The sequence below is a fragment of the Dromiciops gliroides genome, chromosome 2 (assembly GCF_019393635.1).
Source record: "Dromiciops gliroides isolate mDroGli1 chromosome 2, mDroGli1.pri, whole genome shotgun sequence".
In the NCBI taxonomy this organism is placed as follows: domain Eukaryota; kingdom Metazoa; phylum Chordata; class Mammalia; order Microbiotheria; family Microbiotheriidae; genus Dromiciops; species Dromiciops gliroides.
This window is the reverse complement of record NC_057862.1, coordinates 471,328,006-471,353,367: the sequence shown is the minus strand read 5'-3', so window position 1 is coordinate 471,353,367 and position 25,362 is coordinate 471,328,006. Positions and strand designations below refer to the sequence as shown.

General features: G+C 46.8%; 3 protein-coding genes across 5 annotated transcripts; 2 read left to right on the top strand and 1 right to left on the bottom strand.

Annotated features, from left to right (window-relative positions):
• The first annotated feature begins 1,460 nt into the window (after positions 1–1,460).
• PREB (prolactin regulatory element binding) lies at positions 1,461–8,984 on the top strand. Of its 3 annotated transcripts, XM_043981973.1 has the most exons (9): positions 1,461–1,773; positions 2,460–2,652; positions 2,872–3,098; positions 3,317–3,397; positions 3,507–3,631; positions 3,876–4,049; positions 4,185–4,257; positions 4,487–4,646; positions 4,844–5,077. In XM_043981973.1, the coding sequence occupies exons 1-9, from the start codon at positions 1,639–1,641 to the stop codon at positions 4,936–4,938; spliced, it is 1,263 nt and encodes a 420-aa protein (XP_043837908.1). In that variant the 5' UTR covers positions 1,461–1,638; the 3' UTR covers positions 4,939–5,077. The 3 variants fall into 3 exon arrangements, with proteins under 3 accessions (XP_043837908.1, XP_043837910.1, XP_043837909.1); XM_043981975.1 differs by lacking the exon at positions 3,876–4,049; XM_043981974.1 differs by lacking the exons at positions 3,876–4,049; positions 4,185–4,257; positions 4,487–4,646 and having other exon boundaries at positions 4,844–8,984.
• Positions 6,911–15,329, bottom strand: ABHD1 (abhydrolase domain containing 1). Its single transcript, XM_043981976.1, is given in 8 exon segments — positions 6,911–7,102; positions 7,188–7,236; positions 7,431–7,604; positions 7,911–8,023; positions 8,229–8,274; positions 8,537–8,719; positions 9,272–9,414; positions 14,509–15,329. Coding segments are annotated over 8 exon segments (1,017 nt in total). The 5' UTR covers positions 14,626–15,329.
• A 1,132-nt stretch (positions 15,330–16,461) lies between these two features.
• On the top strand, positions 16,462–24,621 carry CGREF1 (cell growth regulator with EF-hand domain 1). The gene is made up of 6 exons (XM_043990088.1): positions 16,462–16,645; positions 21,969–22,050; positions 22,710–22,775; positions 22,885–22,955; positions 23,102–23,226; positions 23,425–24,621. Exons 2-6 carry the CDS (start codon positions 21,980–21,982, stop codon positions 24,061–24,063), a joined length of 972 nt encoding a protein of 323 aa, XP_043846023.1. The 5' UTR covers positions 16,462–16,645; positions 21,969–21,979; the 3' UTR covers positions 24,064–24,621.
• The last annotated feature ends 741 nt before the right edge of the window (positions 24,622–25,362 follow it).

Here is a 25,362-nt window from a genome sequence, read left to right as displayed (position 1 = left end):
TGACTCTCCCAAGAACCTAGCCAGCTTTAAGTTAACAAAAATAATACTATAGTAACCATTTCCCCTCCAACATCCCCCATCCTCCTCCCCACTTTTTTCAGGCCAGTCAGGATTTATCACATGATCTCATATGATAGAGAACAAAGAAAGTTTACTTAGAATAAAAAATTGCTTCACTTGTAGGAGCAAGAAAATATCAAGCAACAAATGGTATAAAATATAACAAATACGTGTCTTCTCACTCTAGATTCTCAGTCCTTAGGTAGTGGGGGTACTACTAGTCCTGGAGCTCCTGGAGGGGTAGCTATACTAGAGCCAACGCATAGTAAGTGCTTAACTGTTGCTGTTTGTCCATTTTTCAAAGAGGACCAATGACACCACAGGGCAATAGCTTGACTTTCGGGGTGCCTTGGATTGAAGTGAGGCAGAGTTACACAGAGTCATCAGCCTCACTCTCTCTTCCAGTCTTCGAAATCCAGTGGCAGGACAAAAGGCAAGACTAAGGTTGATGGCCCAGCATGCAGCGGTGTCTTCCATAGCTGATCGAGCTCTAAGTGCTCCACAGCACCTGCTTCATCTGCTTTCACGGCCACGGGAACAAATTGTCCTCATCTGCCCAGTCCTCTGGGGAGAGTCTCCACTTGCTCGGGGTAGACACTCTCCAAACTCACCGATGGGCCACCTGTCGGTTACCCCCCACCTGGTTTAGCCCCTCTGCCGAGATGGTTTGGGAGGGTAAGGGGGGGGGGTGGTAGCAGTTGAGGAAGCTATAGCTTCTTGGGGCCACTACTTAATAAATGTTTACTCAATGAATGAATGAATGAATGAACTAGACTGAAGGATGGATGTAGGTGAGGATGTCACCTCTGTCCTCCTCCTCCTCCCTTTTGGAGTCAAGAATACCTGTGTCCGAATGCTGGATCCACCCAAACTGCGTGACCTGCTCAGATCACTTAATTTTGCCGAGCTTTAGTTTCCTTATCTGTAAAATGTGGATGATATTAAGACGCCTCTTGTCTGAGGCTTGTAGTGGGGAACAAATGAGATTAATGCATATGAGTGTTCAGCAAACTTTAGAGATAAGTAAATGTTAGCTAAAGATAGAGGGAAATCTCAATAACTGAAGCAGAAATCACACTTCTTCCGCCCTACTTCCGCCTTTAGCAGCGCTAACTCAATCTCAGGGCAGTAACCTACTGAGTCATCTCGCGAGAATTCGTGGCCTCTGCACTGAATCTGTACCGGAACGTCTAATGTAGACTTTAGTCATTACTCTTCCAGGGGGTGGTTGTAAAGGAGACTTCCCGTATCTTGCGCAGAGATGGCTGAACTGCGCAGGCGTACGGAGGAGCCTCAGCTCTCGGTGTCCTTTCTCACGTGACCTAGGTATCGGCGAACGGTGGCCAGACTGTGCTGACGTGTACTCTCACCCTGCGCCTGCGCATGAAAGACGTGGAATGGGTGCGCTTGCGTAGTGCGGGCGTTTGTAGCCTGAATTCACTGGGCGGTGAAAGGGGAAGCTGCTCTTGGGCTCGGGTCGGAGCCGGGCCTGGAGCAGAGGTTGGGTGGAGACGACTAGGGTGGGTTGAGCGAGTGGGTACCGGATATGACCCAGCTGTGAGCCGCGCAAGCCGAACGATGGGACGGCGCCGGACACCCGAGCTGTACCGGGCGCCGTTCCCGCTGTACGCGCTGCGGGTCGAACCCAGCACCGGTCTCCTCATCACCGCGGGCGGGGGCGGCGCTGCCAAGACTGGCATCAAGAATGGAGTGGTGAGCCCCCGGCCCGCCGAGAAGGGACCTCGGGGGTCGATCCCCCTAGCTCCCCAACCTGGGACCACCATCCCCTCTCCCCCTGTAACAGGCTGCTTCTCCCTGTGTCTCCCCGGGGCCCCTCTCCTCCCACCCACCTTCCGGTGACCTTTGTGTCCCTCATGTTTTAGAGGCTCCTGGTGCTCCCTCGACTAGTGTGTCTAGTATAACATTCTACAGAGTCCCCAAGACTGATAGACTCCTCATCCTGTGGTGCTCAAATCTGTCACTTTTTTCCTCCCTCTCGTCTCTTTCCTCCTTGATGTGTCCCTGCTCCATTGGTGGCTTAGTAGCGTTCAAAGTAGAATATCTAAAGGCCCCACTGTGTTTTTTCACTATCATCGGTCTTTGCAAGCAAGACTAAACCTTCTCCCCTTCCTTCATACCAGTAAGGGAAATGTACAAGGCCAAATTAGTTCCCATTCTGATGTTTTAAGAGATCAGAGCTTCTGGGCAGGTCTAGTTTTTAGCCCTGTACTCAGTTGAAGGAGATGGCCTACTTCGGAGAGGTTTGCCAGGAGGTGGGGGTTTCCAGGAATTTTCTTTGAAAATGAACCCTGATGAGTCCTAGGAGACTTAAAACACCTTGCCCCCTGAGGCTGCCCTGGTGTGGGCTGAGCAGACCTCATCTTGTTCTATTTCCACAGCACTTTTTGCAACTGGAACAAATTGGTGGAACTTTGAGTGCCTCTCTGCTGCATTCCCATGACACAGAAACAAGGGCCACCATGAACCTTGCCCTTGCAGGCAATATTCTTGCTGCAGGGCAAGATGCTAGCTGTCAACTCCTTCAATTCAGAACTCAAGAGCTGGAGACCAGTGACAAAGAAGACAATGCAGGTGAGAAGCTGGATCTCAGATTGCCACCAAGAGAGGAACTAATGAATCTCCCTCTGAACTTTTCTTGCATTCACCTACTTCCTCCCTGGACCCTCTGAGGAGAAACAGATAATCACCACAAAGTTATACCACCACCCTCCTCCCACAATGTATTGTAGAAGTTGCAGAGAAGAGCCAATGAACTATTGAGAAATCTAGAACCACAGTTTGTGATTGCAGGTTCCCAGGAGCAGGGCCCACGGCAAAGGAAGGGGATGGGAACCACAACTGAAACACAAGAAACTGAGGCATCAACTCAGCGAGAGGGGGTGGAGCTGAATGTGGAGAACTTGCAGTCTGTGCAGACAGATTTTGGCTCTGACCCACTCCAGAAGACTGTGTGCTTCAATCATGATAATACCTTGCTTGCCACTGGGGGCACTGATGGCTTTGTTCGTGTTTGGCAGGTTCGGGTTTCTGGGGACAGGGAAGTGTGGGATTGGGGTGAGGCCTAAGTTGTAAGAGAGTTTAGAATGGATCTTGGGTGAATTTGATGGTTAAATCCTGAGATAGTCTGTGAGAGTCAAGCACTGAGTGGGAAGAAAAAGCTGGCTTAGTGGGCACAGAAATTAGAGTATGCCATGGTCAATGGTCCAGGGTTATATATTTGTTATTGTGACTGCAGGTACCTAGCCTTGAAAAGGTTCTGGAGTTCAAAGCTCATGAGGGGGAGATTGAAGACCTGACTTTGGGCCCTGGTGACAAGGTGAGGATATTGGAAAGGAAACAGTGAAAAAGATTAGAAGTTCAACTTTTGCAGTGTCTGTCTCATTAACGACTTTTCTTCTCTACCCTTCTTTCTACTTCTCCATCAGATGGTAACAGCTGGCTGGGATTTTAAGGCCTGTGTGTGGCAGAGGGACCAGCTGGTGACTGGGTTGTGCTGGGATGAAAACTTGCCTCCTTTACCTGACACACCTTACCGCTACCAAGCTTGCAGGTATGAGGGCTTAAGAGGGAGGGTAGGGTGAATGGAAGGGGATTCTGCATAAAGGGAGGGGAAGACCCAAGAGGAGTGGGAAAGGCATTAGTTCCACCTCGAAGCCCCCAAAAAACACAGCTGGGGAGAGTTGGGTTGGGAATTACCATTGGTCCCTGGAAATAGCACTTCTAAATCCATTGAGGATAGAAGAGGGTAAGAGGAACTCTGAGGGGATCTGAATAGCACCACCCCTGGCCCCCAGGTTTGGGTGGGTGCCAGACCAGCCTGCTGGGCTGCGGCTCTTCACAGTGCAGATTCCCCACAAGCGCCTGCGCCGGCCACCACCCTGCTACCTCACAGCCTGGGATGGCCATAATTTCCTGCCCCTTCGGACCCAGCCTTGCGGTAATGAGGTCATTTCCTGCCTCAGTGTCAGGTATGAACTGGTAATACGGTTGGTAGACATTGAAATTAACAGCTGGGAGTGGAGTCCTGAATCAAGAGAGGATTTGGGGGAGGAGGTAAGATCTCTGGAGATGCCGTGGGACTGATGACAGTTATGCTTTTGCAGTGAATCAGGCACCTTCTTAGGCCTGGGTACCGTCACTGGCTCTGTTGCCATCTACATCTCTTTTTCCCTCCAGGTAAATGGCTCAGGTGGGATTGTAAATGGGATAGCATGTTGGAGGGAAGTCCTGAGGAATGGAAGCGGGAGTGGGGTGTTTGTACCTATCTGTCTCTTGTCTGTGGGAGAGAACAGCCCTGCCCTGCACATGGAGGGAAGGACCTGTTGGTACAGCATGTGTGTCTGTGGGAAGGGACAAAGCCATACTTGTGACCTTCGTGATCGAGCTTCAGTCTTCCTCTCTCCAGCGTCTCTACTATCTCCGTGAGGCTCATGGCATTGTAGTGACAGATGTGGCCTTCATGCCGGAGCAGGGGCGTGGCCGAGAGCTGCTAGGGTCTCATGAAGCAGCATTGTTCTCTGTGGCTGTGGACAGTCGGTGCCAGCTGCATCTATTGCCCATCCGGCGTGAGTTTGGGGGAGATAGTGATGTGAAGAACTGGAAGCAAAAGTGGGAAGGGAGGGAATGGAACAGTATAATATAATTTCTTGGAAGCACCATCATTTTCTCAGCGTATGCTGTTTGCCCCAACTAGACTGAGCTATACTTTGTTTCTTGCCTTAGATTTGAGTGCTCTGTGCATATTCTCTGGACTTTCTCCTAGGGAGTGTCCCTGTGTGGTTATTACTGCTGCTGTGTGCTGGGCTCATCATTTTGGCCATCCTGCTGCTTCAGAATGCCTTCCCAGGATTCCTCTAGCCTTCCTTGTTTCCTGGGGGAATAAGGACCCTGGATATGGAAAAGACTGGAGCCAGTCAACACCTAGAACACCACTCATTCCACTGAGACTGGAGCTGAAGCTGCCCCGTGAAGACAAGGAATGTGACAGTGGCTCCCACCCCACCTACGGGCCAAATGCTGCCGAACCCTGGCCTCTCTCACAGGTTCTTCTTATTCCATCTAAGACAGCAATTTCTGAGGTACCACTCATTGCTCCTTCTAAGAGCAGAGCTGAAACTGTTCCTTAAAGGACTGAAAATGTGACAGCTGTCCCCACCTCACCTAGAATCTGGATGCTGCACACAGCCCCTGCCAGCCAGGGGCCAAACAGCCCTTTCCCCTCAACAATGTGAAGATGACTACAGCCTTGGTGGCTCTATTCCCCCCACTTTGTTTGAGGGCCTCATCTCTCTCTTGCTGCTTGGTGAAGTGAACACATCTCATCCCTCCTCTTCCATGCAGCTCTTGTTCATTTACCACTGGGAGTAAATCAGTGGCCCAGTTCTTAACAACTGTTATGGGACTTGGAAGTTTTACCAAAAAATTAGCAGACCAATAATGCCTCAACAATAGGTTTTTTATTATGTCGAATTTTCATTCACATGAGGAGAGGCTTAAAACAAAAATGAGGGGGCGGCTAGGTGGTGCAGTGGACAAAGCACTGGCCCTGGATTCAGGAGTACCTGAGTTCAAATCCAGCCTCAGACACTTGACACTTACTAGCTGTGTGACCCTTGGCAAGTCACTTAACCCCCATTGCCCCACAAAAAAAAAAAAACCTTTAAATGAAACAAGTAGGAGCTTGGGAGAATGGGCAGCAGGGGAAGGAAAAAACCCAGGTCTGTCTCCAGGACCTTGAGTGTGGACTGATCATCAGACCACACTAGTAGGAGAAAAAGGGTGGAGAAGGGGGTCAGCAGTCTTCTTTGGAAAGGCTGCCCTTGGTCAGCACACCCAGCCCTCCTGAGTTTTGTCAGTTATTATGTGAAGAATATCATCACCTTCATACTAGGGCTAGTAGAGGTCTGGAGTTTCATCAGATTGGGCATGTTCTCACCCCAACCAGTCTCTGATAGCACTGGCCATTACCTAGCATCTCTCTGCCTATGTGAATGAAGCCCAGCCAAACCAAATGGTTAACACAAATGAGATGGGAAGTTTACAGAAAATGGTAGGAAGGGGGAGAAAGCATTCCTAGTGTCCAACCAGAGCAGCAAGCGGACAGACAAACCTGGCCCATCACTAGCCAGCCTGGCTATGGCTGCAGTAATTTTGGGCCATCCCTCGCCATGAAGAGAGGAGAAGGGACCTCACTGAGTCAGACAAGTAAAAGTTAAGGTTTAATAAACGAGGGGAAGCTGAGCTGAGATCTGTGGCTCTTCTCCTAGAAGCCTGTGAGCCCTTGGCCTTCCTTGGAAGGTGGGATTTTGCTGAGGGCCTGCAGTTACCGTGCATGCTGGAAGACAGCGGCAGCATACTGGTGAAAGAGGCGGCTCATGTAACAGTACTGCCACGGGATCAGCCCCTCCAGGAAGTCGATGTGGCCACCCCGAGATGTAATCAGCAGTGCGATATGCGGCAAGTGTGTAGCAGCCTGTAGTGGGAAAGCTGGGGGTGGAGGGAGGGAAGGGAAGGGACAGCTAGGTCAGGAGCCAGAGGCTTTAAGGAGGCCCTTTAGCCCAGCCCCCTAAGCTGGGCCCCAGGATTTGAAGAATAATAGTTAATGCATCCTACTGTAAGGTTTGCAAATCATCTTGCCGACTTCATCTGAACCTCACAACAATCCTGTGAGACATAGGTGCTATCGTTATTCCCATTTTACAGATAAAGAGTTCTAGAGGGGTTGTGACTTGACCAGGGTCACACTGTAGGGAAGTGTTTGAGTGGAGGTTTTCATCTAAGTTTTTCTGACTCTCCAGCACTCTATCTCCTATATACCATGCTATCTCTATCATTGCTGAGGATAAAGGGACTCACCTTGAGGTAGGAAAAATGGATCATCTGCTGCATTGAGACAGAGCACAGGGACACAGATTGCATCCACCTTGGCTCCTGGACTTGCTGAGTGGTAGTAGGTGTCACAGTCTTTATAGCCAAAGGCCAGTGTGGTGTAGCACTCATCAAACTGGCGGATTGTACGGGCCTGGAAGAGACACAATCGAGCTTAGCAATGACAAGTAGAGAGGGTTGCTAAGGGACTGGGGCAAAGGTAGGGGTTGGTTCTCTACCTTAAGCACATAGTCCACATCCAGTTTCTCCTCAATCACCTTCCTGTGTCTGTAGTAGAGAGCATTTGTGTCAGGGGAGTAGATGCAGTTCTAGTCTCGAGTAATCTTTTCCTAATTCCAGCCTTACTGAGTATCCATCTCTCACACAGGCTACCACCCTAGCATGCTTTTTGATTTTCTCAATAGCCAAAGGCACAGTTGGACTCAACTGATACTTCCTCCCTTTCCCCCACCCTTCCCTACCATCCCACAAATCGGCAGAGTGCAGCTGTGAGGTGCTGGTTGAAGAGCAGTGCGTTGAGTGGTGTCTCCAGAGATCGTGTGGTTTCAAAGGAGTCCCAGCATGCAGACAGGGTCAGTGCTGCCACCAGCCCTGCTTCGTTACCTGTCTGTGCCAGGTGCTTGAGCACCAGGACCCTGTAAGAGACTGGAATCAGAACCATGGTGGGGGGAGCAGGAGGCTTGGACTTAAGTATCATTTGGAGATGGTAATCACTAAAAGAAGAGATAGAGAACTTAGGTAACCAGCAATGAAGTGTTCATTTAGGGAAGGAAAATGAACAACAGCTGAGAACTGGGCCTACTCAGGAAGATCGTGATCTGTCAGGAAGCAGGGCCAGAGGCCTGTTGGAGGTATGAATGAAAGGAGACAGATTTCTGCCAAGGAAGGACTGCAGTCTCTTCATCTCTCAGGTCAGCTCTATTAACCCAGTTGGCTCTTACCCTCCTAGTGAGATTCCTACAGCCAGCGGTGGGGAATGTGGATACTGGTGCTTTATGTGATTCACAACTATCTCCAGGTCCTCTGTGTTAGCAGTGCAAAAAGCCCTGTGGGTCTGAGGACAAATAGTGTCACGTGGAGATAGGAATGGACAGAAAGGGGCAAGGCTCCAGAAGGTGAGGTAACTCAGCAGGGCATAGAGGAGAAGGGGAGTGATGGCAGATAGGTGCAGGGTCTGTAGGGAGATGAGGCCAAAGGCTATAGGACTGCTAAAGAGGATGGGGTCAGAACTTAATGCTAGAAAGGGGGATGGAACTCACCAGCAGTTCTTCCCCACAGCAGCCCTGGCTATTAAACACAACGGTTCTATAGAACAAACAGGCACATCTCAGCAGGACCCGCCCTAGAAGGCCTTTATATTGGTGGGGAGCTGTCTTGCACAGATTCCAGTCACGAGGGACCCAAGTCTAGAATCCAGAGAATTCTCTTCACCTTCCAGTAGCAGGTCCTTCCCAGTATTTCTTTTCAGGGAAGGCTGCCCTTCCCTCTGCACACTCCTCCCTGCATCTATTTTTCCATCCTGGACTGCTCAAGATACCTGCCAGCCACCCTCAGTTACCATTCTTACCTGTAGCCATCTAGAGTGGCCTGGTATACTAGGTGAAGGATATAGGTCTCCTGGCTGCTGCCTGTGATGCCTGGGAGCAGTAACACAATGGGCCGGTTGACAGGGTCAGGGTATTGGCCAGTCTCAGGTTCTTTGGCCCAGTCTAGCAGCAGCTGTCCCCCTTCAGGTGTCTGGAGCACCTCACTGTGGAAGGGTGTATACAGGAATATATCTAGGGATTTTTAGACCTTTGTTCCAAGAATTCTGTTAACGTCCCAGATCTAAAACTACGTGACACGACTCTCCTTATCTCGGAATGACCAAAGTTAGTGTTGCTTATTTAGTAGCTTAGGGGCAGGGGAAGATAAAATAAGACAGAGCCAGCAAAACTCCCAAGTGTGGCAGGGACCGTATTTAAAATGTAATTGGGAAATGTCTAACAAAATAAATAAAAATACAACAATATTAATTTGTGGTTTTCTAAGTCAATATACTGTCACGAGGGTCTCTGAGTTGGATACCACTGAACTACAAGATCCATCCAGGGCCCAAAGAGAGGTTTTGTCCATAATCACAGAACAAATGAGAAAATAGAATTGTGGCAAGTTGGCAAGCCCGAGGGTCAACTAGTGGTATTTGTAGTGTAATTACATCTTTTGTGTTTGAGTTCTTCCCAAGGGTGCGTAGCCCAGAGAGGATGGGATGGGGTCAAATAGCTAAACAGGGTTCCCTTTTAATTTTTTAGCCAGATCTCACCTCCGGAAGGAGACAGGGGGCCAAGACTTCACTTGAAGCCTCCCTTCGAAACACCAGGGCGTAGGGTAGAATATTTCCGTAATAATAGGGCAATGCTGCTTCAGGAAGGCCCAGAACTGGGGCCCACCCACCAGCCGAGGCTTCTGTAACCACAGAACACAGTCTTATCTCATTCTCACTTCTTGTCTCAGTCCACCACTGCTTCCCACAATAAGTCAGGAGTAGCACCAGACTAGTAGAGGACTAACCAGATGAAAGGCTCCTTATTCATCCCCAGGGTCTAGTCTGCTCTGAACCTTGGTCCATAAATGTAAAACAGATTCTTCAATCTTTGCTAGAATGTGTATACCCCAGGTGTGATCCCAACATAACCCAGTATCCCAAGGGCTGCTTGGATCAGTGATAACCCAGTACTGCACTGCATTGGACTAGAACAGACATCCAAGTGATTGTTATCAAGCACCAGCATCCCAGGGGCTGGCTACCAGTCTGGTCTAGGATTTCAGGGAACAGAACTAGACCCATACTCACCTTTAAGCTAATGACAGGGTTTGTGGATTGCATACAAACCACTAGTGGAACGCTCACAGAAGTGTACAAGGAGATGTGCTTCTGCCTTACCACCATCATTGAATCCTCAGCTTGGCATGGTTCTGGGAAATGATCCCGCACACATGACGGGAACCCAGATGGTCAGCTCTATTCAAGTTATATATAGACTGGTTCTATGTTTATAGGTTTTAGGTAGACAGATGATAATAGCTGACATTTGTATAGCATTTACAATTTGCAAAGCACCCTGTACATTTCTTCCATTTGATCCTTAAAGCAACTCTGTGATATGTATATAAAATTATTTCCATTTTACAAATTAAACCAAAGCTGAGAGACAGATTTGCCCAGTCACACTAAGTATGTGAGGTGGGATTTGAACCCTGATCTTCCTAACTCCATGTCTAAGCATTCTTTCTACTAGGCTGTACTCACTGTCTCTCAAAGGGAGCTGAAGCCTCTTTTTTTTTTTTTTTTTTTTGGGCAGGGCAGTGGGGGTTAAGTGACTTGCCCAGGGTCACACAGCTAGTAAGTGTCAAGTGTCTGAGGCCGGGTTTGAACTCGGTTACTCCTGAATCCAGGGCCAGCGCTTTAACCACTGCGCCATCTAGCTGCCCGCCGGGCTGAAGCCTCTTAATGATGAACTGATCTAAGTTATTTGTCCTTCATTCTCCAAAAAGACCAAGACAGTGGAGTGATGTCATGACTTGCATTGAATTGGATTTAAGTGAGGGAGGGCACACAAGGTCACCAACCTCACTCTCCTCCAGAGCCATCTGGGTCTGCATATATAAGGACCAGGCCCTTGATGTTTAAAGCAATTGGGATTAATTAACCTGTCCAGGGTCACACAGCTAGTAATTGTCTGAGGTAAGATTTCAACTCAGGTCCTCCTGACTTTAGGGCCAGTGCTCTGCCACCTAGCTGCCTAATCTGGGGTAAACCGAATTTCAAAGACAGTCATGAACAAGTCAGATAAGGATAAACAATATGTGTTGGTAGAATTCCTTTAGGGTTGGATTGTACTTAGGGAGTCATCCTAGCTGTTTATCCCATCCCTCCCCACCATATCACCCCAATACTCATATGGATCCTTTATCATATTGATGTATAGATTCCCTTCAGTGGTACAGATTTTAACCCATCATTCTTACTCATCTTGTGGAACTCTTGTCCATGTCCTTCCATAAGTTTTCCACAGGGGATTCACACAGTGTACTGGAAGCCTTCCTCCATTTCTTCTGACTAAAGGTGTGCCAGTGGAGCATACAAGTTACCAGTTATCCTTTGCTCTCTTTGCCTGACTAGCCTATCTTCTTTAATGACATCTCTTGCTCTAATTCTTCATTTACCATGTGTTTTAGTTTGTTCACATCCATCATGTCTCTCCATTTTCCTGAATGGTACTCATTTTTAATTCTTTGGAGGTTGTAGTGTTTCATGACTTGCACCCATATGACAGCACTAGTCAAATATTGGTAGAAGATGGGCCTTGCTTTCAAGGAGAAGCTAAGGGGTCATTAAAGAGACTTAGTTTCTAGAAGGCTACCCATCCCTTTCTTCCTACTTAATTCTAGGGTTCTAGGGTTTCTCTTCTGCTTAACTTATTCCTTTATCAGAGAGACAGGACCAGAAGACTAGAGGCCAATTTCTTAAGGTCCTTCCTTTAAGGAGAAGTGAAAACCTGTTCATTCTATGGGTATTCTGATTAGAATTGAGATTTATTAGATCCTTTGAGTGTCTTCCAGCTTCTTCCTTCTACCATTGGGACATCTTCTCAGTGAGGCCAACATCTCATGGGTCATAGCTCCAGGGAGCAATTCCTTGTATTTATTTGTTTGATGCTTTGGGGAAATAGATCTGACTATTGTGGTGAGAGCACAGAGAATAGAGAAAAAGAGGGAGAATAATCATTCCTGGAACTCAACTCATTGTTCATTTGCAGTGTCTTCTCCAGACACACACACACACACACACACACACACACACACACACACACACACACGTCCTATAGGGTGTCCATCTAACTGCATGCCCATATCTGGTCAACAGGTATTCATTATCACCTAGACTTTACCATATGGCTAGTTAAACCAAACATTTTTATTTATGCCCTTTTTTTTACACCACATTTATTTCTGAATATTGAGCCTTCCTTTAAACAAAGATTTAGCAAAACAAAACAAAACCAAAAAATGCAGCTTAGCAAAACCAACTGACACATTGACTAACTGATAACACATGCAACATTTTAGATCCATACTCCCTCAACTCTCCAAGAAAGGAAGAGAAGGAAGAGGCCAAAATCTTGAGTGGTTATGAATCAGTTTGGTTACTTGAATTACACCATCACCACCTCTTCTCTGGGAAGGTGGTAGATCTAATCAGCCCTCATCAGATTAGGTCTCTAAAACTACTATAGCGGTCACTTCAGTAAATTTTGTAAACACCTCCTGCCATCTCTCTCCCACCTTTCTATGTTCTACTTCAGTAACAAACCTGTAATGCACACACTTTGTTAACTGAGTGCTCCTAGACTGCCTTCCTCTGCTCATTTTCTCTTCTTGGGCCTTGGAAGAAGGCATCTTTCTCAAGGTCTTTGCATTGGGATGGTACTAAGGGGAGATAAGGTCAGGCTGTCAGGCTGGTCATAAGATTTGCAATAGGAATGATATGAAGGTGACAACCAAGGTAACAGGAAAGATAGTTTTCATGCTTCCCCCATGCTGCCCCATATTTTCCCCATAGCAACAAGTGAAGGCTGAGATCTGAGCAAACCAGAGAGCATGTGTATAGAGAAGAAAGCCAAAATACTTCAGGCTCAGAAACCTCCATCGTAATTCTGGTACAGGCCTTAGGGAATCATAGAACACAGACCACTGCAGTAATCAAAAAGGCAGGATTAGAGGGTAGGGAGATCATCCTGATTTAATGACCATTGAGAGCTGCCATGTTCCTTAAACTTAAGGCTATCTGAAACTTTCATATCAGTTTGCAAGGAGGAACAAGTGCCTGGCACATAATAGGTGTTAATTAATTCTGTTGATTGATTACATTAGAGTGCTAATAAGGTAATGGATGTGCTCCCTGTATAGACTATGGGGTTCACTTTAGCTAAATGTTTTGGGGACATATTGTATGCTGTGGATCACAAGGAGATGAGAGTGTGCTTGGACCAGTACAAGTCCATCATTGCTACTCAGAAAAACAACAACAACTCATGTGCATATCTTATAGTTTTGGATAATATTGGTAAGATATTTATTGCTAAGCACTTTACATACATTATTCCAATGGATCTTCAGGGTAACCCTGTGAGGCAAGTACTACAGATACTATTATCCCCATCTCACACATGAGAACACTGAGGATCAGACTAAGTGTTTGAGTTGACATTCAAACTTAGATCTTGACTGATTCTGAGTCCAGTGCACTTTCTGTAATGTCATACTGCCTCTCAAACAGTAGTTTACTAGCGTAAATTGGAAATTTTCCTTCATGTTAACCACAGTTTGAAGATTTGGGATTTCAAGACCCATAAAATGTGTCAGGAATCTCTATACACCTGGTTATAAACAGAGGGGAAAAAATGGTTTAGAGAGGAACCATTCTTGTTAATGTTTGTGACCAGAATAAATGGAACTTGCTTCAAAAGGAGTTTAGAACAATTTCTCAAAGGACAGAAATGAAATTAGGGTTGGTTTTTTTTCTATTTTGTTGGTGGGGGTGAGGTGCTGTGCTGTGGGATTGTTAAAAGTATCCTGGTAGACCTAGCTCCCTGGAACAAAAAAAGTTTATTGAAAATTGAGAAGGGAGTACAACTTTGAATTTGGATTAATATTTGGAAAATAATACATTTTGTTTGTTTTTTAAGCCAAATTAAAATGTCAGTTTATAAAAAAACATCAGCCTTCTGACTAGATTTTCCCAGTATTTAGATGATTGGAGGGCCTGGTCTGAGGGGGCTGAATGAGCAAGAGCTAGGCACAGCTACCCAGTCAACCCCTAAGCTGGGTGTGACAGCTCTTTGAGCTTTCAAACAAGGTGGGGTTCCCTTATTCTACTTCTAAGCTGGGTGAGGTGGCCCTAATAGCCAATATTGGAGTTTAGCAAGTTAACCAACCCCACAGGCCTCTGAAGACCTGGCCCTTTCTCCCAGTAGAACTAATGAGTGCTTTGCCTAAATATTAACATGGGAAGAGAAAAAGATAGAGTGATGGCAGTTTTATTGATTCCTAACGTTGGTTCCTCAGGGTTACTCCTTTTGCCCTGCCAGTACTTACCTTTTTGCCCTGACATATACCTGAATGGCTAAAGCTATTGCACAGAGACTTTAGCTTCTTTCCCACCATCTCCCGTTTATAAGCAAAGGGTGCCTGAGAGACAGGTGTTTAGTCCAAAGCTATAGTCAAAACTATAAGTAACCTGCAAATACTTTTTCTAAGGGAATTCAGGTGATTCTAAGGCAAATGGTCAAGGGTCCCGTCAGTTACAATCCCTGTGTGACAAATGGGAAAACGCTAGCCAAAACTGGCTTTCGAATCACTCAGAATTCCTGGGGAAAGAAGGCAGAGGATCCCAAACACTTTTGCAATGCATCCCACAACCAGGCTGTACGTTGCTCGATGACATCCCTGACCCTGCTCCCAGCCCAAGTAGTCCAGAGTTCCCGGCAGCGCACCCACCTGGGGCACACATGCCCAGTAGTAGCCCAGGTAGAAGGCGGTGCTAAGGCCCATGAGGAAAGGGACGAGATCGCTCGAGGCACCGTCCTGCGGGCCGAGATCTGCGGTCAGCATCATCAGTCCGAGGCTCAGGCTCACTTCGAGCTTTCCAGCTCCGGCTCCAAGTGCGAGTCTTCAACTTTGAAGAGAAGCCCCGCCCCCCAACACTGGGCCCCACCCCTGCACGTGATTGGATGGTCGGGGACCCGCCCCCTATGGTCCCTGCTGGGCTGCTCCCCTACAGGAGCCTCAACTGGTGGATCGGAGAACCGTAGGGGAGAGTGAATGGAAGAGGAAGGACTTCGAAAATGGCCGAAGAAACTGAGGCCCTGAGGAGGCCAGCCGGCCCGAGGACACGCAGAGATTGAATGTCAGAGCCGGATCCCCGAACCCCCAGGGACCCTGGACACGCCGCGGGCTCTGCAGCCTAGGCACCCGGACAAAGGCAGCTGGGATACGCTTTACCATGCGGTCTAAGCACACAGGAGGCTACACATTCAACACAACGTCCTCATCCCTCGTCTCTTCCCTCTCTTTTTTCTCCCCACTTCTCATTTCTCTTCCTCTCCCTCGGAATTAGGAAGGATTCCCCCTCCCCCACAAGCAGTGCCACAACCCACAACTGTCACATGATAGCTCTGTTACACAACAGCACACCTAGCACTCACAAGGACACAGTGATCACAGTTACATGTCTGATACATCGCAGTCTTTCTCGCATACATAGAAACTGTGGCACACAATAGTTACACCCTCTTCTCTTCCTTCTTTCCTTCTTTCTCTTCTAACTCTTTTCTCCTTTCCTCCTTCTCTTTTCCTCCTCCCCTCCCTCCTGTCTTCTTTTTCTCTTCTTCCTTCATTTCTTTCCTCCTTTCTTTTTTCCCCTTCCTTTCTTCCTCCCTCCTTACTTTTTTCCTTCTTTCTCCCTTGTCTTCTTCCTTTATTTCTTCCTTCTTCTCTTTCCCTTCCCTTCTTTCTTCCTTCTCCCTCCCTCCCTCCTTTCCTTCCTTCCTCTCTCCCCTTACCTCCTTCCTTCCTCCCTCCTTCCTTCATGCCTCCCTTCCTCCTAACTTTCCTTTCTCCTTCCCTTTCTCCTTTCTTCCCTCCTTCCCTTTTTTTCTTGCTGTCGTTCTTTCATCTTTCTTTTTCTTTCTTCCTCCTGCTCTCTCTCACAAACACTGGTCACTCCCACACAGAGGCAGTGACTGCACATACAACAGTCATAGTTACAAGGTCAGTGCAACATCCTCCAAAAGACAGTCTCTATAAGGTAGACACAGGAGCAGTGGCTGCATACCCAAAACATCTTACATCTTCAAGACTCTCTCTCTCTCTCTCTCTCTCTCTCTCTCTCTCTCTCTCTCACACACACACACACACACACACACACACACACACACACACACAGGCATACACAGTAGTGATGTGTGTACACAACTAGTACAACATCCATCCCCCCACCTTCTGTTTCTACGTCCATCTGTGTCATCCATTCTTAGTGTCAGGATTATACAGCCAAAACAACATGCTTTTCCTACTCACACGGTGACAGACACAACAGATACAGATACAGCGATACACAGCCAATGCACTTCCTATCAGCAACAGTCCATGCATTGCTGTCATATGGTTATTACACACCCCCACAAAATGACATCCAGCAAGGTATACAGTCACATGCCCAACTACCCCACCCCCGCACCAGTTCCCCTTTGTCTCTTGTCTCTCTATCTCATTGGCACACATGATTAGACACCCAATACATCTCCCCACACACCCCTCTGGGTAGCTGGGAAATCGAAGGGAGGAATCGACTGATGGGATGCCCAGGATGCAGTCTGGGGTGTGGTGGGGCGGGGCTGTTTTCCCACGTCCTGTGGACTAGAGGTCTGCTGAGGTCTTTTGTATTCCCTCTACTCCACGGCTCCGGGCAGAGGCTGTGCCTGTGCCCATGCCCGAAGAGGGGAGGGAAACGCTTGGCGACGTGGAGCGGCCACGTGGAGCGGACCTGGGGCGGGGACCTGCCGCGGCTATAGCGCGGCAGGCGAGACAAAGCCGAGGAGCCCATCTCAAACCAGCACGGGAGCTCACGGAGCAGGTGAGTCTGTAACTGATCAGTAGTCCAAGGGCTCGGCAGGGGGACTGAGCTGCTCACAGGGGCGTGGGAAGGTGGAAAGGGTCCCAACGTTTATTTGGGAGGGGGTCTGATACCATGGTGATGTGTGTGTGACTGACAATGACAGTGTCAGGCAGTCACAGGCAGAATAAGTAACCCTTATTCCGTGTCACAGAAGATTTGAGTTGGATAGTAAACATAATATAAGGCTAACAGTGTGATGTGTCTGAAGAAACACCTCAATTGATAAAATACTAGACTGAATTAATTGAAATAAAAGCTTTAGAATAAGGGAAATGATGGTCACATCCTCTTCCGGGAATTGTTTGATCACACCTGAAGCATTGTTTCCACATGTCAAGGGAAACATTGATAAGCTTAAGTATATCCTGAGGAGGGTGATCCATGATGGGGAGGATGATGGGAGAGAGCTGAACACCAAATAATAATAGTGATGGTGGTGATATTTATATAATACTTTAAGGCTTGCAAAGTGCTTTATCTCATTTGATTCCCAGAACAACTGAGAAATATTAATAGAAAGATTAATCCTATTTTACAGATGAAAAAACTGAGGCTGAAAGAGGTTTAGTTATTTGCCCAAAGTCACACAACTAGTAAGTGTCTAAGAGCAGCTAGGTGGCATATCAAATAGAGTGCCTGCCCTGGAATCAGGAGGAGCTGAGTTCACATCCCACCTCAGACACATACTAAGCTGTGTGGGAAACCTGCAACTTGATTAACCCTGTTTGCCTTAGTTTCCTCATCTGTAAAATGAGCTGGAGAAGGAAATGGCAAAAAACAACAACAACAAACAACAACAAAAAACTCCATTGTCTTTGCCACGAAAATCCCAAATGTGGTCATGAGTTGGACACGGCTGAAAGGACAGAACAACAAACAGCCATAGTAAGCGTCTAAGACAGGATTTAAACCCAGGTCTTCTTGACTACAAGTCCAGCTGTGGAATCCTTTGACACTTAGGTCATATGAGAAGCATTTAAAGGATCTGAAGAACAGTTATGTGAACAATTATGTGAATATCATTGACTTCGAACATATGAAAGGATGTCAGGAATAGGAATAAGACTAGTTCCAGAGGATGGAACTAGGACCAGTGAGTAGAAGTTACAGGAAGGCAGAACTCAATTCAGGAATGTTCAAGAATCCAGTTCTGAGGTGCACCACTTCATGAATTCTAAGAAAAGATTACCGAGTTTCAAGCTTTTATAGCATAGGCTTCTGATTTTTTTTTTCTTTTTAGTGAGGCAATTGGGGTTAAGTGACTTGCCCAGGGTCACACAGCTAGTAAGTGTGTGTTAAGTGTCTGAGGCCGGATTTGAACTCAGGTACTCCTGACTCCAGGGCCGGTGCTCTGTCCACTGCGCCACCTAGCTGCCCCCATATAGCATAGGTTTCTAATGGGTCTTCCTGCCCCGATTCTTTCTCCCCTCTCCAAGTCATCCTCCAAAATGACTTTCCATGCCTGGAAAGTACTTGTTCCTCACTCCTATCTTCGTTGTTGTTTAGTCATTTTGGTCACGTCCAACTGTTAGTGAGCCTATTTGGGGTTTTCTTGGCCAAGATACTGGAGTGGTTTGCCATTTCCTCATCCAGCTCATTTTTACAGATGAGGAAAATGAGGCAAACAGAGTTAAATGACTTGCCCAGGGTTATACAGCTAGTGTCTAAGGCTGGATTTGAACTCAGGTGTTCTTGACTCCAGGCTGGGTGCTCTATCTAGCTGCCCTTTAGAATACATAGTTTCCTTCAAAGCTCTCAGTTCAAGCTAACTAAACTTTCTAACTAAAGCCTTCCCTATCCCCCCACCCCCACCCCACCCCAGCTGCTAATGCCCTCCATCCCCAAACTACCTTGTATTAATGTTGTGTACTTCACCCACTACAGAATGTAATTTCTTTGAGAGCTGATACTTTTTTGTTTGTCTTCTTTCACAACCTGACTAATGTGGAAATGTTTTGCATGATTACACATGTATAACTTATCTTGAATGGATTCAGTTCTTAAGGGGGAGGGTGGAGAGGGAGAGAGAAAGAGAATTTGGAACACAAAGTTTTAAAAATCAATATTAAAATTTGTTTTTACATGTAATTTTGGAAAAAATATAATTCTAAATATTGAGAGCTGATACTATTTCAAAATTCTATCCCTGTATCCCACTGACTAGAATAATGTCTGGCACATAGTAGGCCCTTAATATATGCTAGTTGAGTGATTGAAGGACCTCTAAGGTTCCTTCCTTCTAGCTCTAAGATTCTGAATCCTTGAAATGCTGTCTATGAAATAAATTCTTATTGAAAACCGACCCTGCAGAGGATCAAAACATAGACTAGTCATAGCCCCCTTCAGTTTAAAAGGAATTTGAAACCTGGTAGGGAAGATGTGGTATCTCCATAACTAGAGTACACGGTAGAATGTGAGATATGTCATAAAGGACAGTATCCAAAAATGCCTTTTGAGCTGGACTTGGAAGCATGTAGAAGATTTTAGTGGGCACAGATGAGGATGAGAAGGGCATTTCAGGCAGAGAGAACAGAGTGAAATCAAGACCTACAGGGGTCATGAGCTGAAGCATGAGAACAATTCATATAGTAACAGCCATCTTGTAAAGATAATCAACTGAAAGACTTAGTAGTTCTGATCAACACAACGACCAATCACAATTCCAAAGGACTCGGGATAAAACATGCTATCCACTTCCAGAAAGAGAAATTATGGTACTCAGAGTGCCAATGAAGACAGCCAGGGACTCAAGGTCACTTAGGCAAATAAATGTTTTTGCTGCTTTGTCCTGAACTACTGTCACCATTCCAGCTGCATCTCACCCTCCTCTCTGCCCCTTCCCCCCCCCTCCCCGGCCAATATCCAGGAAAGAGCTAGCAGAGTCCCCAGAAGAGGGTAAGATTTCCCTCCAGTCCTTCTCATAGCCAACTGAGGGGAGGAATTCCCTCCTGGTTTTTTCTTTGTCCAATCGTTTTTTGACCCAAACTCAGACATCTGGGAACCTAGGAATTTATCAAGAGTTTGAGTAGCATATGCCCTTTAGGAAGGGACCAAAACACAGATCCCCACAGAAAGAGGTCAAAGTATAGGCCTAGCACTACGTCCAAGTCTCTTCATCAGACTGTATTACTCCATCTTGTACCTATTGTTTTCACTTTATGAAGTCCCTGAGCTCCACCCTTAGCTCAGACACCTCCAGTGACAGAGAACTCTATGGATATAATTCTACCCCCATCCCTTTCATTCCATTCATTAGGAGGATGTTCAGTCATCAGATATGTAAAGGGAATCATTGTTCCATACATGAATACAAGCATGTATGCATATTTACATATATGGGGAGGAAAAAGGTGGGTGGATGGTGATGACTACAACGACGACAGTTACTTTAAGGTTTACAAAGTGCTTTACATAAATTATCTTATTTGAGTCTTACAACCACCCGGGGAGGTCATTATCCCCATTTTACATATGAAGAAACCAAAGCTGAGAAAGGTAGAGTAACTTGCCTGAAGTCACACAGTAAATGTCTAAGGTAGGCTTCATTCTTAGGTCTTCCTGAATCCAAGTCCATTGATAGATGCTCTTCATAAGGGCAGAACTAATTGTGCTATATGAACCATATGGTCTTATGGATTCTAAGGAGTCTCCCTTGAATAAACTTCTATCCTCCCCACTGACCCTTTAGAGCTGGCAGATATTCTATCATTTATAGATCCATTCCTTTGAGTTAACAAGTGTCCCCTTTTAAGATGTAAATTCTCCTAGACGGTAGCCCTTTTGAGAGCTGATCATATTTTAATCATGAGATCCCTGTTAGTTGCCAGCTGAAGTTCTAACCCAAGGGAATGGGAATTTTAATGGAGGGTGGGGGTGGGCTGAGGGTAGGGAAGAGGGGGAAAAGAGGAGTTTTAGAGGCAGTGGTAAGGCATGGGAGTTGAGAGATCTGGACATTGGGACAGTAGCATGAACCCTTGAGGTAGCTAGGGGCAGAAAATCCTTCCAGTTGTTACATTATATTTACTTTTTTGTATACAATATTATCACTTCTTGAGGCACAGTCTATTTCATTTTTGTCTTTGTTATTTCCATCACCTAGTGTAGTACTTGACATATATATATATATATATGACATATATATATGGTATATATATATATATATATATATATATAGTAGGCACTTACTGTAATAATAATAATGATAGTAGTAATAACAATAATAATAGTGAGCATTTATACAGCACTTACTACAGGCACTGTAATTGTAAGTGCTCATGCAATTATGATCTCGTTTGATCTTCACAACAACACTGGGAGGTGGGTACTATTATTTATCATCCCCATTTTGCAGATGAGGAAACTGAGGCAAACAAGTTGAGTGACTTGCCCAGGGTCACACAGCTAGTTAGTGTTTGAGGCAAGCCTCAAGCCCAGATGTTCCTGAGTCATACAAAGTTAGAACTGGATGGAAATTTAGAGATTATTGGTTCTATCACAGTTTCTTACAGCAGTGACAGTTTTTTGTTTTTGTTTTTTAGATGAGCTTGTCTCTCTCTTCCAGTCTCATTTTAACAATATCTAGGGCTTTCTATCTCTGTTTTCTGTGGATGTCTCTATGCCTTTCTTTTCTTTTTTTCTGTCCTGCTCTCTTCTTGGGTTCTTCTACCCCAGAAACAATAAGGTTGGGACTGGGGAGCCTCCAAGACAAAATGCATGGTAAAGGGGAAAGGGAGGTAAGTGTCCAGTGGTTTGGTGGCAGTGAAAAGAGTTTTCAAAAAGGGGTTGATCTGTGAGTCAGAAGATATTTTACTCTGTATTCTGCCACCTGTGTAACCTTGAGCCACTCTCTCATCTTAGTTTCTTCATCTGTAAAAAGAGAAAGTTGAACTAGATCTTTAAGGTCTCTTGCAGCACTAATTTTCTGTGGTTCCTCCCTTGGGCATCTAGTTCTCTACCAAGCTCAATGCTGTAACTGCCCCCTGGGAGGAAGAAGAAGAATTGCTATTATTATGGTATTCTAAGTTTACAAAGAATTTTATATTACAATGATTCTGTTTGTTAGCACTTCAGACATCACTATTCCCATTTTACAAATAAAGAAACTGAAGCTCAGAGACCACTAAAAGACTTGCTTGCTCATCACATAGCGAATGTTTATATGACAGGATTTGGACCCAAATCTCTCCTGATTCCAAATCCAATGCCCTTTTCGCTATACCATACAAGCAGTAGAAGTGTAGATCCTCTACTTTCTGATTCTCTGACTTGGTCTTGGCTCCAGCTTCAGGGAAGATGCTGTCCTTGTCACTGTTGCTGTGGCTGGTACCCGTGGGTCAGGCTGCTCCCAAGGATGGGGCTTCTAGGTAAGTGGGGCAGGTAGCACATGTAGGATGAGGGAGGTAAAGCCAAGGGGCTGGGAGCGGGGAGAACCTAGGGAGTATCTGAGAATGTGGAGTTACCAGTCTATATGTGTGGAAGTACTTTCCACACACTGGGAGCTGTCTAAACTAAGATTCTATTGGCTAATATTTCCTTTGTGATCTACAGACCCTGAACTAAATCTAGCCAGCCCTTGTTCTCATTCTCCACCTCCATGAGAGAGAGGAGAGGGTGGGGGGACAGCTGCAAAAAGAGGGGAAAACAGACTCTAAAAGCTGGAAGGAAACATAGAAGACACCTTCATTTTACAAATAGGGAAACTGAGGTCCAAAGAGTGTAATTGACTTGTCCAAGATCACCTGGGTGGGAAGCACTGAATGGGGATTCAAACTCCAGTCCTCCAAATGAACCAAGATTCTTCATTCAGGGTGGCAAAAAGGCTCTGGTGGCTGGTATCGCCTTTTTCTTGGGTCCCTGTCTCGGGGCCATGGTGAGGGAATCATTTTTCACTTACTTTCTTGTCCTGAGAAGTATCTTTGACTCCCTGTGGCTAAGGAACTTGGAGGAAATCCTGAAGAAATTGACTTGGACCTCAGGAGAGTGACTTTACAGTAAGCTGCTGGTCCCTGGTCTCTCTCTACAGGGCAGAGGCTGGAGCAGGACATGATCTGCCATCTAACCCTTTTCAGTCAGGCCAGGAGCAGTTTGGGTAAGTAAGCTGTAAGCTGGGGGAGTGGAGAGAAGGGGGAGCGCAGGGGAGGCCCTGGGGGCTAGAAGTCTGGGGCCTCCAAAGTACCAATCTTTTGTTGTTCCAATAGTTTGCTGCAGAACTACCTGAAGGGGCTGGGACAGGCCTCCGGGGACCCAGAAAACCTGAGCCGAGAACAGGGTGAGCTTGGGCCAATACTGATGGGCAAGAGACCTACCTGAGTGTCCCAAAGGGGTGAGGGTGGGAAGCCATTGTGCCCATGTCCCTTCCACAATCTTATCTTCTTTTAGCCCAGCACCTCCTCTAACGCACCCTCTCCTCCGCAGTGCTATTATATCTCTTTGCGCTTCATGACTTTGACCAGAGCGGACAGCTGGATGGCTTGGAGCTTTTGGCTATGCTGAAAGAAGCTCTGTTTCCTGGGACCCGTGCTTCATCTTCTACAAGTCAGGTATGGACTACTGTTAAGGTTCCCAGCTGGAGAGCTTTTTGTTTTCTAACTCGGGTACCTGTCCATAGCTTTCTGGGGCCCTGGGTGAATCCCAGAGGGGGTGGTAATAGTGATCCTGGGAACATCTCAGATGGTTTGAAGGCCCAGCAGGTCTGGGCCCTGGCAGTGACAGCAACCAACCTGGCTGTGTTGCTACAGGTGATCAAAGTAGTGGACAAAGTACTGGAAACCCAAGACTTGGACAGAGATGGGCTGGTGACACCTGCAGAACTGCTTGCCCTCCCTGGAGATGCTCTGGTGCACCAAGAGCCACAGGAGTCCTCCGTTCCACCTCCCCAAGACTCAGAACTCATTGACAGTCCTGTTATGTTGGCTATAAAGCTATTAGAACAAGATACCAGGGAGGCCATGATCCAGGATGAAGCCACAGGCCCTGGAGGGGAAGATGGTGAGAAAGTCATAGACCCTGGGCAGGAGGCTAGGAGCCTAGGGGAGGCCACAGGAACTGGAGAGGAGAATGGAGGGAAGGTCACAGACCCTGTGCAAGAGGCCAAGAGCCTGGGGGAGGCCACAGGCCCTGAAGATGAGGATGGAAGGAAGGTCACAGACCAGGAAGCCAGGAACTTGGGGGAGGCCATAGGAGGCCCCGGAGGGGAAGTGGAATACCAACACGAAGCTGGAGAGGAAGTCAAGGGTCCTCTTGGGGAGGCTGGAGAAGGGATGGAGATTATTGTGGCCGAATTGGGAACCCTAGAGCTAGGAGAGAATTTAGAGCCTAGAGAGCTTCCAGGTGAGTTTGAAGGTCATGCCATTCAGCTGGAGAATGATGAAATGTGAGTCTCAGGGATTAGGTCACAGTGCTGGAAGACTTAATCCCACATTCAGACATCAAGGGGAGGGGGTGGTGGTGAGGGAGGGTGTGAAAGTCCCTGGTGCTTCCCTAGGCTACTGATCTCAGCCCACCACTGCTCACCCTTTTCCTGGTCCTTACATGATCCTTCATTGGTCTCACGGAGAACCCAGAGCTCAGGTTATAGAACAACTAATAGTGACAACCTAGCCTGAAACTTGACTGTCATCCCACAAAAAGCAGGTAGCAACTGGGTCCGCTCAGGGCTCATGGGCTTGTGCTGAATGACCAAGAACTGAACAGCGTTTGCCTGATGAACACTAGGCTACATGTCTAGTCCGGGTGAATCAGTCTGGTACATGGGTGAAGGGCTTTGGGGAAAGGGTGGGTGGGCAGATGGCCCTAAGTAATCTTGGGATACACAGACCTGTGTGCAGCCTCTTTGTAATCTGGGACATGTTATCTACATGTCTCAGAGAACCTTAGCAAGGCTAGCTCCAGACCAACCTGTGAAATGGGAAATTTGTATTTGGTGCCAATAAATACCCTTCAATCCCTTTCCACTTACTGAATTGCGCTTGGGCTGCCCCTGGGTGTCTGCCAGTCCCTCCCAGGCCTATTTTTCTCCCTTTCAAACCCCACTTGTCCTGCCTCAGTGCTCCTGGGACTTGGCTCTGCTAGGTGCAATGGTTAAGTGATTTGCCAGGGTCACACAGCTAGTAAGTGTCAAGTGTCTGAGGCCACATTTGAACTCAAGTCCTCCTGAATCCAGGGCTGGCTCTCTATCCACTGCACCACCTAGCTGCCCTTGCTAGATCTCTTAAATTCATGTTCATGTGCCACCCCTGCCCCCCACCTCCCAAGTAACACTTCTAAGGATACCGAAGGTTTCTGGACCTCTTAACCTATAAAGTGCTTTGCTCACAATGTCCCTGCAGAGTGGAAAATATAGGCTGACTTAAGGTTGTTAGTCTTGTTTTACAGAGAAGTAAATTGAGGCTCATCGATCACAAGTGATTTGGCCAAGATCACCCAGCTACTTAGTGGGTGCAAGAGAAAGGGTTTAAATATGAACTTCTCAATACAGTGCTCTCTCCAATATCTTGGCCCACTTTTTAGACACCTAAACACAAAGTAGGGACTTCAGTGGTGTGTCTTGAGGTAGGACAGGTCAGTAGGGAAGATATTTGAGGGCAGAAAGGGTTGGACTCCCTAAACTCCAAGCCTGTACTTAGTGCTGTCTACACTGCTTATATGCAGAACCCATTGTTTCGAGGCCAGCTTAA